The sequence below is a fragment of the Plectropomus leopardus genome, chromosome 11 (assembly GCF_008729295.1).
Source record: "Plectropomus leopardus isolate mb chromosome 11, YSFRI_Pleo_2.0, whole genome shotgun sequence".
Lineage (NCBI taxonomy): Eukaryota > Metazoa > Chordata > Actinopteri > Perciformes > Serranidae > Plectropomus > Plectropomus leopardus.
In genome coordinates this window covers 9,270,018-9,286,507 of record NC_056473.1, presented here as the reverse complement: position 1 = coordinate 9,286,507, position 16,490 = coordinate 9,270,018, and the positions used below count along the sequence as shown (strand labels likewise).

The following is a 16,490-nucleotide window of genomic DNA, read 5'->3' as shown; positions in this document are numbered from 1 at the left end:
GCCCGGGTTTACAGAGTAAAGTTAAATGTGCGCTGCAGCATTGTGATCTATTAATAGCTGTTTTTTTCCACTTTCATTGCCTTCATAAAGCTGTATCAGGTGAGTTAGTCACTGCCACAGACGCAGGATCGCCACAATAACAGCCTGCGGGTGCTAATCAGTGTTACTAAAACCAACCTGAATGGTTTGCATTATTACGTTGATGCGGGTGGGTATAACATGCCATCGCAAACTTTTATATCAGAGAGGCTTTTTTTGCGGTCAGGTTAACAAGCATGGGTCTCTAGAGTCCACAGTTTTTTTGGCCCTTCCATTACTGAACAAAGGGTTGGATGTCAGAGTCAGATATCAGTGTCAGGACACAGTGCCGCCTGCTGCTAATGTGTTAGCATATAGCGTTCACCAAATGACTGTCTGGGTCAAGCCAAGGTGTCAGGCCTTGACCGTATCCAAGGAAACAAACAATAACAAACAAGCTGAGGAATGAACACGTAACTCTTTCGGTCAGGCTGAAAAAGAAAAAAAAAATATGATAACCCTATAATCTTTCAAATTCATTGGTGGTAAATCTCATCTTTGTGGGATCAAAAATATTATTACAGTGCATTACTCTGACATTGTTCTCATTATTTATATCAACATATACTGCACATTTTGTTGCCATGCGTGTCATGGGTCTTGAAGCCATGCCTTCTAAAAAATTCACACACTTAGATTTGCACATAGATATGCATGTGCGTGTTACTCCGACTGCATGTACAGTAATGAGACGTAGCCTGGGAGACACATGCCGTAAAGCCTGCAGGGCACATGAATGCTGACAGCAAGGAACCTCCGGTCGTTATTAATGGCTCGACCTATGAGCGCAGGAGACCCCCATGGAAACAAGATACTGTGGATTCACTAATGCCAAGAAAACATCTGCTTTCTCATCATTTTTTTAGAGAAGTTTCTTGAGAAATCCAGCAAGTTGGAGTGACATTTATAGAGAATTTGAACTCACTGTAATTTAAACACCACTGAATTTACAGTATTAAAAATTAGTATCTGAAGTTATTTCTGAATTTTTCTTTTGAAATTATGACATGAATTCACAAATTAAGATTTAGTTTTTAAAAATAATTGTTTGACTGATCAGAGTTAGATCTAAAAATTCAACTTGACGAGGTGCCAGCAGCTCTGTGGATAGAGCGGACGCCCCATGTACAGAGGCTGAGCTCTCGCTGCAGCAGTCACTGGTTCAACTCTGGCCTTGGCCCTTTGCTGCATGTCGTCCCCTCTCTCTCCCCCTTTCACACGTACACTCTGTCCTTTCAAATAAAGGCATATCTGATCTGTCAAAACATTTAGGCTCAATTGCCTGTCCTGGGTAGCCTGGATGATGCTATTTGATTTTTTTTAAGCTTGAATTATTAGATATAAATTTGTGAACATTGAAAAAAAATCAATATATGCATCTTCAGCTTTTGATATTGCATATCAAGAAATTTGATATTTTAATTTCAAAGGGGTAAATTTAAAACAAATAAATTCAGATACATGGTTTTATAAGTAGAATATTCCAATGCTATAAATTCAGTGGTGTTTAAATTTCAGTAACAAATATTCAGTGGCTATTAAAATTCAAATATTTATACCTACATATATTGATATAACTGTGACTTAGTGACTGAGAAAGCATAATTATAAATGCATTAAACAATCTCTAAATGTCACAGTAGCACAGTGCAAACATTCAGAATATCGTGATTCATTCTTATATGAAAATTGTTCTAATAATGCATTGTTCTAGCACTGCCCAGGTATTCTATATCTCTTTAAAATTGGACATTTATTAGCATTTTGATTAATTGCTCTTCTTCCTCTAAAGCTTATCTTTCTCTAAATATAGACAGAATGAGGTTCCTAACTCATTACAGACGTGAGGTAATCACAGTAGCAACTTGTGTTAGTGACTCCGCTTGGCTGTCCTCCTCCTGAAACCCCAGGCCAAGTATTTACAAAGTGTGTGTGTGTATTTCTGTAAGTGTGTATCCGGCCTCGCCATTAGTACGATTGCTGAATGAACGCATGTGTGTATAATGTTTGTGTGTGTGTGTGTGTGTGTGTGTGTGTGTGTGTGTGTGTGTGTGTGTGTGTGTGTGCGTGAGAGAGAGAGTGTGTTATAAATTGAAAGAGGGGTTTTTAGAAGGTCAGCCTTGCTAGTCAACAGCTCCTTCGTATCACATCGTTTTAGTGCCAACTACTCTGCTAGAAATGAAATAGGGGGCATTTGACCCAGTCTGACGTATGCTCTGTAGGGCTGGTGATGACAGCGTCTCAGACACTGGAATGAGTCTATAAAGATAGAGCTAAATCTGGGAATCCTCAGAAATCAAGCTGCTTTACTTACTTACAATTTTAACAAAGGTTCACTAGTGATTATACCAAATAAAATCTCAGTCTTAAGCAAAACTTAAGACTGAGATGAAGCAAAATGTCAGCGATTTGTTAGTGGTGATTTAGTTACCTTTAGGTCAAATTACTTCCATACGGCTAAAAATAGGGTTGCACAATATGACGTTATATGTCACAGAGTGCAAACTATACCATGGCTTTCAGGGGAGGTCACTTTTTTACCTTTTTTTGGACATATCAGTATGAAATGTCAGAAAGATCTAGAAATTTTAATAATGGTGTTTCGGCAATAAGGTGGTCTGTTTTGAGTCAAAGTGAGTGAAGTTTGTGGTATTGTGATTATAAATGGTTTAGTGATGTATCATCCTCATACACAAATCATACATCAATAATAGTCTAAATTTACGCATGATCCATGATGATGAAATAAAGAAAAATAGAAATTCATAGCGAGAGTAGAATATAGAGCCCACCGCATTTCACAAATCATGTTTTAAGGGGAGCTCGTGTCTTATTAAGAGGAGCCAAGCTCCCCCTGCCTTCCCAGTAGTTTGCACCCTGATGCCATGAGATGACATAAACCTGTCTAGAACTGTCACTTAAATATCTCTCAATGTATTATAACTGTGGGCTCGCGAGTGTGTGTGTGTGTGTGTGTGTGTGTGTGTGTGTGTGTGTGTGCACGCGCATGTTGCAAATAACTGCACAAGTGTTTCATAGCTAAATCAAATTTTACATGATTTTTGCATCACTGTGATAAAGTGTTTTGATTTGTCAGGAATTCAAATGGCTAATTATTGTTATTATTGATTGATATCAATCTGTTGACTGCTTTATGGGTAGTTGTTTGGTTTATAAATCAATGAAAAATATCGTTCAGTGTTTCCCAAAGCGATGTCCTCAAATGTCCTGTTTTGAGGTGGGGTTTTTTTTTTTCAAATTTGGCACAAACGGTCACTTGGACTCAACGCTGAACTGATTAGAGTTTTGTGATCAAAGGTCAAGGTCACTGTGCCCTACAAAACACGTTTTTGACCATAACTCAAGAATTCATATGCTAATTATGACCAGTTTTACACAAATGTCCGATAGGATCTAATGAAATGATGAAGTGATGGTGTTTTATATCCAAAAGATCAAAGGTCAGCTTCACTGTGACATCATAATGTTTTGCAGAAACATTTTTCTGGCCATTACTCAACACCATAAATCAGGAACATGCGGGGAGACATTTGGTCAGACACTGAATTGGTGACAGTAATCTTGGGTGCCCACCTTGAAACTGTGCTGATTGTATAGATCCTCTGTGCTGACATGTATGTAGACTGTAACCGCAACTCTGATTCGCAGAAGCATACAAATGAGAGGCGGTAATTCTAGTTAGAAGTGTCCTCACTTTTTTTTTTTTTTTTTTTTTTTTAGAAAGAATTGCGATCTTCAATATGGTAACATAACGTAACATTTTACAGCGCACCCTAATAAACAAACTGTGAATATAATTTCTGTGCTGCAGTTTATCAGCTGACATATTCTGTTATGATATAACTGCAATAAGCTACTAAAGGCCAATAAATCAGCCTTGGCCAGTTAATCAGTATAGTCCTATAGAGGGTCTTTGGACCTGCAAACTACCAACACCATAGCTGCTGGGTTAGATTTGCTCCTTTAAAGATTTACGTTTTGCTGTCGCTGTATGAGAATGTGAAAACGGCCCTGCTGACTCAATAACACAGTGACAATTAATACATCTATAAATCTTTAACGTGTGCAGAGTGAACTTCATATGGATTACGGTGTACACTTTTGTCTTCACTCAACAGCCGGTGCATATGGCTGAGACGTGAGGAGCGTGTGCAGCTGCATCTAATTAATAGTGTGAAAGTTTTTGCCTAATAGAGCCTAAGCTGTGTTTATGCCATCCCCATTACTCGCTCTGCAAGTGAGTGGAGCGCACAGCCTCCTCACCCTGAGGTGTCTGAACCAAGGGCTTCCACTCTAGAAAATGGATACCCCAGCCAACCTCCTTGCCAGTTCCTGGGTTTTGATATCCACCAATTTTAGCCTGCTGTCATCTGAAGTTGATGTTCATGTTTTTGCTGATAGGTAACGGGCCATGCAGCGAGATATGAAACTGGATACCTCAGATCCGGAGGGCAGGGTTCTTTGGAATTACCTCTGCATATCCCATCCCACGCCTACTTCGGATTATCGTTTCACTCCTTGATCGAGCCTTTCCCTTTTTTAGTAGACAGTGTCGTCCAAAATCCAGGCCGGGGGCAACTGCAGGGGGATCAGTTCACAGGAGAAACACACATGGGTTATTAATCAAGGATGACTTCAAAGGTCTCAAAGTTTAATCTTTATTGCTAACTTTATGTTTATATAATTCCACTCTCAGACTTTACTCTCTTGGCATTTGGTTGCACATCCACCAGGCTGACTGAGTTCCTGTTGACTTCTCTCTGTATCACTTTGTGTGTGTGAGCCCTCTTCATTCTCACAGTGCTGAGCCCTAACCAGAATTCAACTTGAAACAATTTTGATTGCCTCTTAGTCTTTAATGTGATTTATCAGGCAAACATGTCAAACATTTCCTGGTTTTCACCTTCTCAAATGTCAGGATTTGCTGCTTTTTTTGTTGTTTTAAATAATTGCAAATTGAATAGATTTGGGTTTTGGACAAAACAAGATATTTGAAAACATCACCGTGGAGCTCTGGGGAAGTTATGTTGGACATTTTTTACTACTTTCTGACATTTTATACCACTCTAGACTAAATGATTTATGAAAGAATACAGCTAAATTTATCAGTGAAATAATCATTAGTTGCTACCCAAATCTGTTCTCCCGCATGCTGCTTTGGGTCAGCACTTCAATGACTAGGTCATGACAGTAATCAGAGTTACAACGGTCGGCCACAACATTAAAACCACTGACAGGTGAAGAGAATAACACTGGTCATCTAGTTACAGTGCTATGTTCTGCTGGGGAACCTTGGGTCCTGGCATTCATGTTGGCATGCACCACCCACCCAAACACCATTGCAGACCAAGTACACCCCTTCATTGCAATGGCACTCCAGGATGGCAGTGACAGGACAATGCAACATGCCACAGTGCAAAAAATGTTCAGGAATCATTCAAGGAATGTGAGCTCAAAGCATCAACCTGGCCTCCAAATTCCTCAGATCCCAATCTCATTGTGCATCTATGGGACGTACTGGTACCCAATCTCGCAACCCACAGGACTAAAAGTATTCACCGCCAACACCCTGACACCACAGGACACCAGCAGAGGTGTGACAGGTCAGAGCAAATGTCTGGACCAAGACCCTACTGTGGACCGGACTTGGCTCTGAGGTACCAACACATCCCAGGGATGCTTGTTTGAATTAAGATCTGGGGACTTTGGAGACCAGGTCAACTCCTTTAGCTCTTCGTCACATTCCTCTGACAAATATCCCCTATCTCCTATGTTGCTATTTTTTGAAAAATATAGGTTCTGTTTGACTTAAGAAAAAATTCTAGAGAAACTAAGACAAAATCCACAACTTCACTTCACTTCAGCTTCACTGGCTTTTTTTGTTGCACTTAGAGTGCTTTGTGTACCCACACATTAAGTTACTGGTGTTGCAACTTGCAATTTTGAGGGTTAAGAAAATAATATTTTAAAATTTTGTTTTAATTTAATACAAATATTAGTTTACCCAAATTGGTCCTTAAGTTGTGAACTGTTTATCTACCATTAAAAGACAATCAAAGTTCGGTGGCTTTTAAAAACAAAATCCTACAAACCGATTGATTTATCATTATTCAGATTATATGAAGTGGAGAATAGATAATTTAAAATGGAAGTTAATACCTTTTGCCTCGGCAGGACCCCTTGTTATTTTGCAGACAACTCAATGATGTGATGTTTTGTTGTGTTATGTTTGTGTTAATTTTTTTATAATGTTGTAGTATGTTTTTATTTGTATTGTTGTTGTGTTGTCTCTTTTTTGGGGGGACTACAGATAAAAATGATCTTAAATCTATAATGTAAAGTATGCTACTTCAACTTCCAAATAAGGGACAAAGTTCAAATTTGATCTCATGATTGTTATGTGGACAAATAATTTCATTAAAAAAAAACAAAAAATTACCACATTTCCAATATTATGCCTACAGTTCATTTAGCTGAACACCAAAACAACTTTAAACTCTTTTTTTCTTCAGTTCTACACTCTGGTGATTTAAGGTCTTTTGCCTTTGTAGGGCATTATCACCAAAAAGATAAACAAATATAGTTACCCACTCTGCTTTAATTTGTCAATTTTTAAATTTACGCCATCCTTAAAAACATGATAATGAACCTTTCATAAAATCATGTCCTACTCCACCATTGGTCACAATAACAATGCGTTTTTCCCTGATAGATTAAAACCTATTAAGACCAAAGCTCCCTCATGATGTTAGTACTTTTAGCCCAACTAAGAAGGTTGATTTCTGCTGACATGTTTATGCCATTGCTGTCACACACAGTAACTCCACTTCTACATATAGATGAAATGGATTTCCATACTCTTCTATACATCCTGACGGGTTTATTTTTTTGGCAAGCTGCTGAAGCCTCTACAGCCAAATCATCCAAAAAACATTCTGCCTGTACAAATAATTCCATTTGAGTAAGTGCAGGTTTTCCTTTTTCTGATTATTTTCTTCGTAGGAAGAACCATATTTACACTGGCACTTACAAGGCCTCACTTGTTCAGAAGCTCAGAGGTTTACTCAGCGTTAATTCAAACATTTTCTTTTTTTGTACCTCACCTGCCATGTCCGTACATGTTTCAGTGAGCTCTACAACGTAAACAGACCGCTGAACTGTGATATTAGGTCAGGGCGAGGCTGGTGCTGACCATCTGGACTGCAAGTTGTTGCCACATGTCTGACAGCATTTCTCAACCCATAGCTTCCTGGAAATTATCTAACCTTACGCCTGCTCATCAATACACCTTTCATTACGCCCTTGTGATCCCACGCAAGGCCAATTCAACGCACGAGGGCTTTTTCCATAACTTTATATCGTTTTAGTTCATTTATTCTCAATTGCTGAGGACTTATTTATTTCTTTTTGTTGTTTCGTTCCCCTTGTGTATTTGACTTCAAAATCTACTCTTTGTTTTTGAGCGCAGAGGGCTTGTGGGTTCCCTGTGCAGCCACTGTTAACAGGTTTTGGGATGATGACAGCACATGCTGAGTTGAACTGATTATGGAGGGTGCTGTTGCAATCACGGTTGCTATTTCCTTTCAACATCTACAACCTAATTTCATGCAACAGCTCTCTTCCATAAGTTCAGTCAGCATTTTAGTCAGCATACAAAGAAAATAAAAAAGGCTACCTGAATAATGGAAATGCAGTCATAGCCCTATAGTGTTTAATATTGCATTTACAACCCGTACATCTCTTTGCTTCAAACACTGTATATACAGAACAATAAACTGGGCCCATAGATTCATATTAAGAATTTATACTCATGTTTGTGTCTGTATAGATGCTGTATTTTCAGCTTTCACCAGAGCTGTAATTGAATCCAGCTCAAAGAGCAACCCTCTGCCGTGGAACCTTAGAGACTCCTATAAATAAACAGGCAACACTCCTTCAACACTTGCCTATATGGCACATGGAATGATTAGCTCATGGCAAGAGCTCTCTGATCTTACAGTGTGTAGCCACAACTATTTTCTGTCAGCTATGTGCGTTGCTTAACTCGAAGAGTGTGTCAAGAATGTGGTCTCCTAGGAATTCACAAAATTTAGTTAGCCTATGCTGTAGATTGGTCTTACATGCATTTGTTAATGGATGTTGCTGTATGATGTTGTTGTAACAGGATAATTTGAAAAGAAAAACACTGTATATACGTAGACCAATATAGATTTAGTAGTATTGTTAATTATGTTTCAGAAATTACTGTACATTACCATAACATGAGAGTCCAGCTCAACTGATGGTAACAGTGGTGTAATTAAGGACTTAAAGAAAGAGAGAGAAAATAATTATCAAACCAAATAAAGTATTTACTTTGCATTTTATTAAGTTTAATTTGTGCGTCATTCATGCAGATGAAATCATTTAGATTCCTACTGTAGTCTTACAGGTCTAATGTGTAGGATTTAGTGGCATCTAGTGGTCATGTTGCAGATTGCAACCAATTGAAACGTCTCTCGTGTATGTGAATGGTCCTATCTATAGTCAGTGTTTGGTTTGTCCACTTCAAACAACATGATGGATGCCATGAAGGAGGACACGTCCATACGGTCATATACTACGTTCCATTTACCTCGGAAATCGGAGGTTGGAGCTAAGAAGTTGACTTCACTCCAGTACAAGTCATAAAACCAAGGGGCTGTTAGCAATACCAGTTCTGGCCAGGTTGGCCGTTATTACCTGTTATTAATACCAGTTAATAACAGAGCATAATACTGCATTTTGCAGTTTTACAAACACTGTGGCAATATGTTTATATGTAGAAGCTGGACAGAACTGTATGTATTACTGTTTTAATGAGACACTAACAAGACAGAAGTGCTAATGAACAGTGTATTACCTCAGCTTTCACTACTGTTGATGCACAGAGCAGCCATCTTGGATTTTGAGGTTTGGGTTGATGATATTCCTCCAACTTTCGCAAATCTGACTTCAGGGAGAATTCCAGTGGAAGTTTCCGGCCGCCCTGTGCGAACGGGATGCACCAATATAAACAGCTCATTCTAAGGTAACAAAAATACAGTGATTCCTTGTTTTAGTTAATAATACATACTTTTTTCAAACGGGATTTCCAGATATTCTGTTTATTTTTTTCCATTGGATCCCCATAAATCTTAAACACTGGACCTTTAAGAGAGAAAACAATTGTCTAGTTTAACTAAATAAAATCTATAAGCATTTTGCATTTCTTCTAGTTAAATGGTGCTTCCTTCATGCAGATAAACTCATTAGGATTTTGGAGCTATCTGGAATATACTGAAATGACCAATTCATTTTTAGTTTTAGGTTTTATCTAGCAATATTCAGTCAATAGGAGGCAGAAATTTGCAGAGATGGAGGACTTGAGTCACATGACTTGACTCTAGTCAGACTTCAGACAGTCTTTGCCTGTCAAAGCACTTTGTAAACAACTACTTTTAAATGTGCTATATAAATAAAGTTATTCTTCTTCTTCTTCTTATTATTATTATTATTAAGTCACAAACTTCAGGATTTGAGACTTGCTTGACTATCATTGATCAAAGACACAACTTGACTTGACCTGGTATTCATGACTTGAGACTTGACTTGAGACAGACAACTTGAAAGGACTTGACTGTTTTTAGTCACAGTCAAAAAAGTCCCATTAAATGACTACCACAATATCTGACTTCATCCATCACTGAAAAACCCACAGAGAAGTGAATGTGTGTTTTCAGAGTAACCTTGTGACTTGATTGACCTGAGCACTTGACTTGTCCTGTTTGACTTATGGCAGGGACTCAACATGATTTACTTGATTCTCACCACAGCAACTTGGGACTTGTTTGAGACATGAAGGTGAAGACTTGAGACTTGCTTGTGACTTGCACATGTGTGACTTACTCCCACCTCTGGAAATTTGACACATATTATAGCAGTGGCTTAGCTGTCAGGGCTAACCTGTTATCAGACTATGCCTTCTTTTAGCTTGGACCCTCAGCAGATACATCACAGCACAATGAGCATATCATTAAATTCATATTTCTGGCTGCCTGATGAATATTTTCCAATACTAACTTACCTCTTAGTCTGGATTTGCCTCCACCAGCCTCCAGAAAAATACATTAGGCTACTTAAACTAGCTTGAGTTTTTTGACAGACTGAAGAGCCAAAACATGGAGCTAAAAGTGACTAATTTACTATTATTTGTATCAGTTTGTATCTATGCCGGTTTTTAATTGTGTGAAACAGCGCCCCCGTGGGTTTCGATGTGGTGAACGATGGTATTGCACTTAAACAGTAGACACTAATCAATTTAAATCAACAGGTGAAGGTAGCACCGTCATTAGACGACAGAAGAAGAAGGAGGAGGAGAAGGTGACATGTTTGCATACCTTCATATTCAAGAGAGAAATGTAACATTACTACACCATTTATGGTGAACTCATGTCAAGCTAAAGGTACTGCAGCGTAACATTTAAGAAGCTACTGCAAGCTAACTAATGTTAGCACGTAAACTGAAATAGCTACTTTTCCATCAGTTAGCAGCTAGCTAACGTCGACTTAGATTGCTAACTGTGAGCGCTAAGACAGTACTTTAGGAAATACTGCTACAAAAACGACTGCCTGGGGGTTGAAAATAGGCCTAATGTTGTTACTTCCAAACAGGACCTGCGAAAAGAGGATGAAGTTAGCGGACGTGAGAGTTGGTGTCAGTGTGTCGACTGTGGTGGAAGACCTCCAGCCCAGTGGGAAGCCTGAAGTTATCAAGTGGCCACCATCATTGGGACAGCTGTCTTCTTTTGGTAGGGCAACCCCCTCCCCTCTACTGTCTTTGCTCTCTCTGGCTTTGCTCACTGACATCATTTATGTTCCGTATTAACATGACGTTGTCTTGCTGATGTGGTCATATTGCTTTTAATTAGTCAAATGTAATGTGTGTCCCTTTGAGAGTTTGTCATTGTGTACACAGACTCAGCATCATAGGCAGGGCTTGCCAAGGTGTTGGGGAAATTTAGTATTCATTTTTTCACGTTATCAGTTGTCACCAATTCCCCAGTGTGTGTTTTATTATTGTTTTTAATTTGCGCAGAGGGGGAGTAGATCTACAAGTAACTTGACTTGTTTGAATGTTTTTATTCTTGGCTTGGTTTTAATGTCTTTATTGTCCCAAGATTGGAAATGGTTTGATGAAGTATTAACTTTAGTTAGAATAATTCTTGTAAAGGCTATGTTGCATGTCATATATTTCAATCATACATTGATACATTTGAACATGCATTTGAAAGTATTCTGTCAATTAGTGTTTGTGTCATTATAGGCTAATACATTTACTGCAGATCAGTACTTTATATGCAGTATATAAGAAATTGGATAAGAGATGGGATTATCATGTATTTCATGAAATTGCATTTTGATTCAAACAAAAATTTGATTATCTTACAGTTGAGAAACTCTGGTGGCCTAATTTTTTCCACGCCACATCATAGCTAAATAAGTGGTCTAAAATATAATAGCACAGAAATTGTATTTTTCGTCCCGTTACACCTCCATTAACATTTAGTGTCATGCCTTGTGTTAGTGTTAGACAGACATTGTCCATAACTCAAGAACATCTATATCCATACAGTATACATCCAGACACTCACACTGAAACATCCATGTACATCTGTGAATATACACACTCATATGTAAGTAGATAGATTTAGAAATAGTTAAATGCATCTCTGAAATGGCATGGTGTTCACAGCTGCTACTGTATGGCATACGAGCTAAGGCACCATTTTAGTGCCCTGTATGTGCACCTGGAAGAGATCGCTAGTAATGGAGCTTTACATTTTTCAAAATCACTACATTACTTTAAATTTCCGCTATTTCACTGATTTTAGGAAAATAAAATTGTAAGGATAAAAACACATTTCTCACAATTTTTCTGATGATGGTTACAAAGATTTTAGCACATATACTAATAGTAGCTGGGTAATGTCAGTAGAGCATGAACAGTAAAATCTGACCAAAAACATTTGTAAAATTCAATGAATAGTCTGTTAGTAATAAACTGCTAATTAACACTGGACAGCCCAAATAAAAAAACAGTGGAACAAACATATTGCAATGATGCACTGCACAGAGCTATTTTCAGCAGTATGAGATTAATATTTGCTTTTATTGTTTTTGGATAATCTTGATATGTTAAGAGATTGCAGAGCGTCTCATCACTCTGAAGTATGTTCAGTAGATGTACTTGAAGCATCTGAGCACGTGTTTTTTATTGCTTCACCATATCCGACACACTGATGGTCCACAGATGACGGTCTGTACAAGTCAGGCCAGCTGCCCTTGCTGTACGCTAAAGAGAAGGCCAAAAGTCAGGGGGCGAACTGACAGAGGGAGGGGCAGGTTGTCTCCAATTACTGCACTCAGCCGGACTTGTTATTCCCTTTCTCAATCCTTTTGCTTTCTGTATTACAACACCTGCCGCATGGCCCTCTGCTTACTCATCTCCCACTCCAACTTTTAGGCCTATCACTGCCTGAGAGAGAAGTGGGAAGTCAGGTGTGTGCTTTGATCTGATTGTGTGTGTGTGTGTGTGTGTGTGTGTGTGTGTGTGTGCGCGCTGCTAGTGAGCAAAGAATGGCATGCTGAAGCTGATGGTGTTACTGTTGATCCACCTGGGGGACATGCAACAGCTCCTGGGAGATTAAGCTAATTTCTAAAGAAGCAGTCATCCCTAAAACACTTAGTGTTGAAAATGTGCCCTCCATTTGTGTTTTTTTTCCCTAATGTTTGATTGTGTAATAAGCATGCAATGATTTACCCTGTATCTGACTTGATGGTGTTATGTCATGCCGGGTGTAGCCTTAACAACCTGTGATTGCAAAAAAAAAAAATTAATCTAAAGATTTGTAACTGCAGTGAAAAATAATATAAGTAAAAAAAAAGCAATAACCCTCATGCATCTTTTCAAGAGCACAGTCCAGAAACAGTGTAACTGTAGCTCCTGTCCAGTCCAGGCAGATTTATAATCACACTACAAAAGACCAATTCAGCATTCGCTTTTGTAGTGGATATTGAGCAATGCAAATTAAATGTATAAAATTTGCAATAATACACTGACACAATTGTGATCATACTATTATGACCCTGACACACAAAGCAGAAGGTTGGCTGCTGGTCAATGCCGAGCCATTGGTGAGCATCTGATGCCCTATTTTATGCGGTGTGCTATTTTATACTCGGCCCTTGTTGCCTGTTTTTTTAGCTGATTCAGCATGTTGAATCGGCATCAGAAGCGGTGGAGCCTGCTGTTGAGAGAAATCAGTCTGATTGGATGTTCAGCTTCATGCACGAGATTTAAAAACAGATGTGAGGAAAGTAAACAGACAAAGTCAAGAGGGCATTAGATCTAAACATACGTGTTACATCACATAAGATTATTTTCCTAGCCATGGAGCTCTTTTGCAGAAACGGTTTGTAATTGTTCACGGTAAATCTCACTTGTTCTTTCAACATTATGTTGTTAATTCACTAATTGGCTAACTGATGCCTCGAATCCGTTCTGTTGCTTTTCCGGTGTCCCTTTTTGAATAATGAATACAGGCTACCTCTGCCTGCTGGTATAGAGAGTTATTTCCTCTCATGCAGGTGCAGAGCATCCGTGCTAGTTGGCCATTGGCTGTAATCTTTGCAGCGTGTTCATGTGCAACTTTTTGGCCAAGACACAGGCGGCATGAGGTGACACAACAGACGGCCTTTGTCGCCACTAATTCTTTGACGTCGGTTTTGTGTTTCTGGACCTTTAGAAATCAGTATCTTGTCATTCTGTCCAGCATCAGATTTTGGCCTCTCAGCAGTTGAAATGTCACTTTTGACAGCTCTATTAAATAGTATGGAGACGGAGAGGCTGCAGTGTACCCCACGGTTTTTTATTACTAGTTATGTAGTGTAATACCACGGGATCATATAGCTCATATTTAATGACCGTCCTCTGCCAAGGTAACAAAACCTACTGAATGATTTGTTGCTGCTTGGAAAAATAACCACCCAGTAAAAGTTTATTTGTGATATGAGTAGTTGTATTTTTTTTAATTTTTTGCTCAGATTGTTTGGATTTCCAAATATGATGGAACACTGCAACACTATGTTTGCAAATGTACTACTGGCATGAAATAGAAGTGAGGAAATGGAGACCAACTTTTCTCTAGAGTAGGAATTTGTCAGTAGAGCCAGGTCTTTATTACAGTAGCACAATGTCAGATAGACCTGCTATCCTATCCTGTAGAGTAAATGTCAAGGATGTTGCCTTGGTGGCACTTGTGAAGAGAGCAACATAATCAAACTCATGTGAAATGAAGACACCTGAAACTCATATACTTCCTAAATATAAACATAGCACAAAGGGAAAAGTAAAGCCTAGAAAACAAATCCAGTATCACTATCTTTTAAAATGTTGTATTCCTGCCATTGTGAAAAAAAAGTTAAAAAGTCTTAGTTTCTTGCTAGAACAAGGACATTCTCATGCATTTGTGATTTTTGTCATTTGAGACACTTTTTACAGTTTTAAAAATTTAAAATAACAAAGATTAAGTTAATAAGAAATTGTCTCATAAGACTAAAAACATTTCTTAAAAAATAATTTTGTAATGGTGGTGTGGAAATGAAAGAAATAATTCTGTGACAAAACTGGTACATTAGAGGCCTCCAAATACTAAATAAAATCTTTACTAGCATGTCAAACAAAAGAGATGTGGACAAAATGAGAAAAGCTTAGGGACAGAAACATTTGGTGCAACAAAGACAATCAAAGCAGTAAGACTTGGTAGTAGTAATGGGATAATTATATTTTCCCTAAAAATGATTAGATTCTGGCACAAAAAGATCTGATGTAATCTGACAATTACTGCTGCTTTTTGCAGTGAATATCTTGAGAAAATGTTATTGCAGACAGGCCTGAAAAAAAAAGATTATTGCTACACTATTATTTTTTTCCTGTCTTCTTATTTGTACATGTATGCATCAAGTGTAGAGGGGAATTCTGGGTGTAGTCACCAAAACATCCATCTTATCGTTCACAAAAACATTTGATTTGTATTAACGGTTAATATAAAAAAGTGTCCCTGTAACTGATTGCTTAATCAGCTGTATTTAAAAGCTGTCTGTGGTGACGCTGATGACCTGCGGCTGCACTCTGTTTCTGTTGCAGCTGAAGAGCCAGGCTGCCCTCCTGTGGCGGTAGCGCTTTGACAGCAGCACATAGAGCACAGGGTTGATACATGGGTGAAGGTACTGCAGCACAGTACAGATGAAGTAAAACATCTCCCAAGCCTGTCCTTGGCGATACAGCCCCAGGTACAGACACAGCTCCAGGACATAACCAGGAAGCCAGCACACTGAGAAGGTACCTGCAGCCAAGAACACCATGACAGAGGCACGGCGGGTGTTCCTGGCACTGGACACTGACATTACAGGGCTCTTGTGGAGAAAAAGAGCCAGCCGGACATAGTTGAAAGCGATGACTAGCATTGGAACAAAATAGTAAAGTACAAACTGGCTCAGGACCACTTGGTAGTGGTGCTCATGAATGGTTGGAAGGCAGAAAGTGAAGTTAGCCAGGCTTGGGCCGAGGCTCTCTTTTGTGGCAAACATACGCAGTGGCAGACTGATGAAGAAGCTGAGGGCCCAAACTAGGACAAACATGAGGATGACCAGGTCCATGGTGGGTGGCTGGTATGGATTGGTGATGATCATGGCGCGGGTCACGGACACGGCGCACAGCGAGTAGGTGCTGGCCGCCAAGCTGAAGGCCAGCAGGAACTGGTAGACCTTGCAGGAGATGTCACCCAGCGGCCACGAGTGGCTGACAGAGGAGTGCAAGGTAAAGGGGATGAGCAGGAGGGTGAGGAAGTCGGCCAGGGTCATGCTGAGTAGGAGGATGTCGAGGCGGTTCTTACGTAGCGTGTTGTACTTCGCAAACAGAGAAAAGACGAGCAGGTTGGCACACAGCCCAATGCCCAGGATCACTCCACAGGTACAGGCGAAGATCAGTACATAGGTATTGGGGACAGCCATATCACCTTAAAAAATATCATTCATTAATCATTTATGTTCAGAAATAATTGATAGACAAAAATTATGAGTGACTGTTTTTTTTATAACCTTTTAATTGTCACCTAACCAGCAAGAATTACCAACTCTTGCTGGTTCTAGCTTTTAGGGACTTGTTGCTTTTCTTTTTCATATACAACTTTAAACATAATATTTGGTGGGTTTTGACCGTTGCTTAATGAAAACAAGACATTTAAATACGTTGCTAAAAAAAACACTGGGCATTTTACTTTTTTCTGATATTATGTAGACAAAGAAATCGTTTGGAGAAACACGTAGTAGTT

General features: G+C 39.0%; 1 protein-coding gene across 1 annotated transcript; it reads right to left on the bottom strand.

Moving 5' to 3' along the window:
* Nucleotides 1–15,246: 15,246 nt before the first annotated feature.
* Nucleotides 15,247–16,170, bottom strand: LOC121950110 (galanin receptor 2a). The gene has a single exon (XM_042496027.1). It carries the CDS (start codon nucleotides 16,168–16,170, stop codon nucleotides 15,247–15,249), a length of 924 nt encoding a protein of 307 aa, XP_042351961.1.
* Between the last annotated feature and the right edge of the window lie 320 nt (nucleotides 16,171–16,490).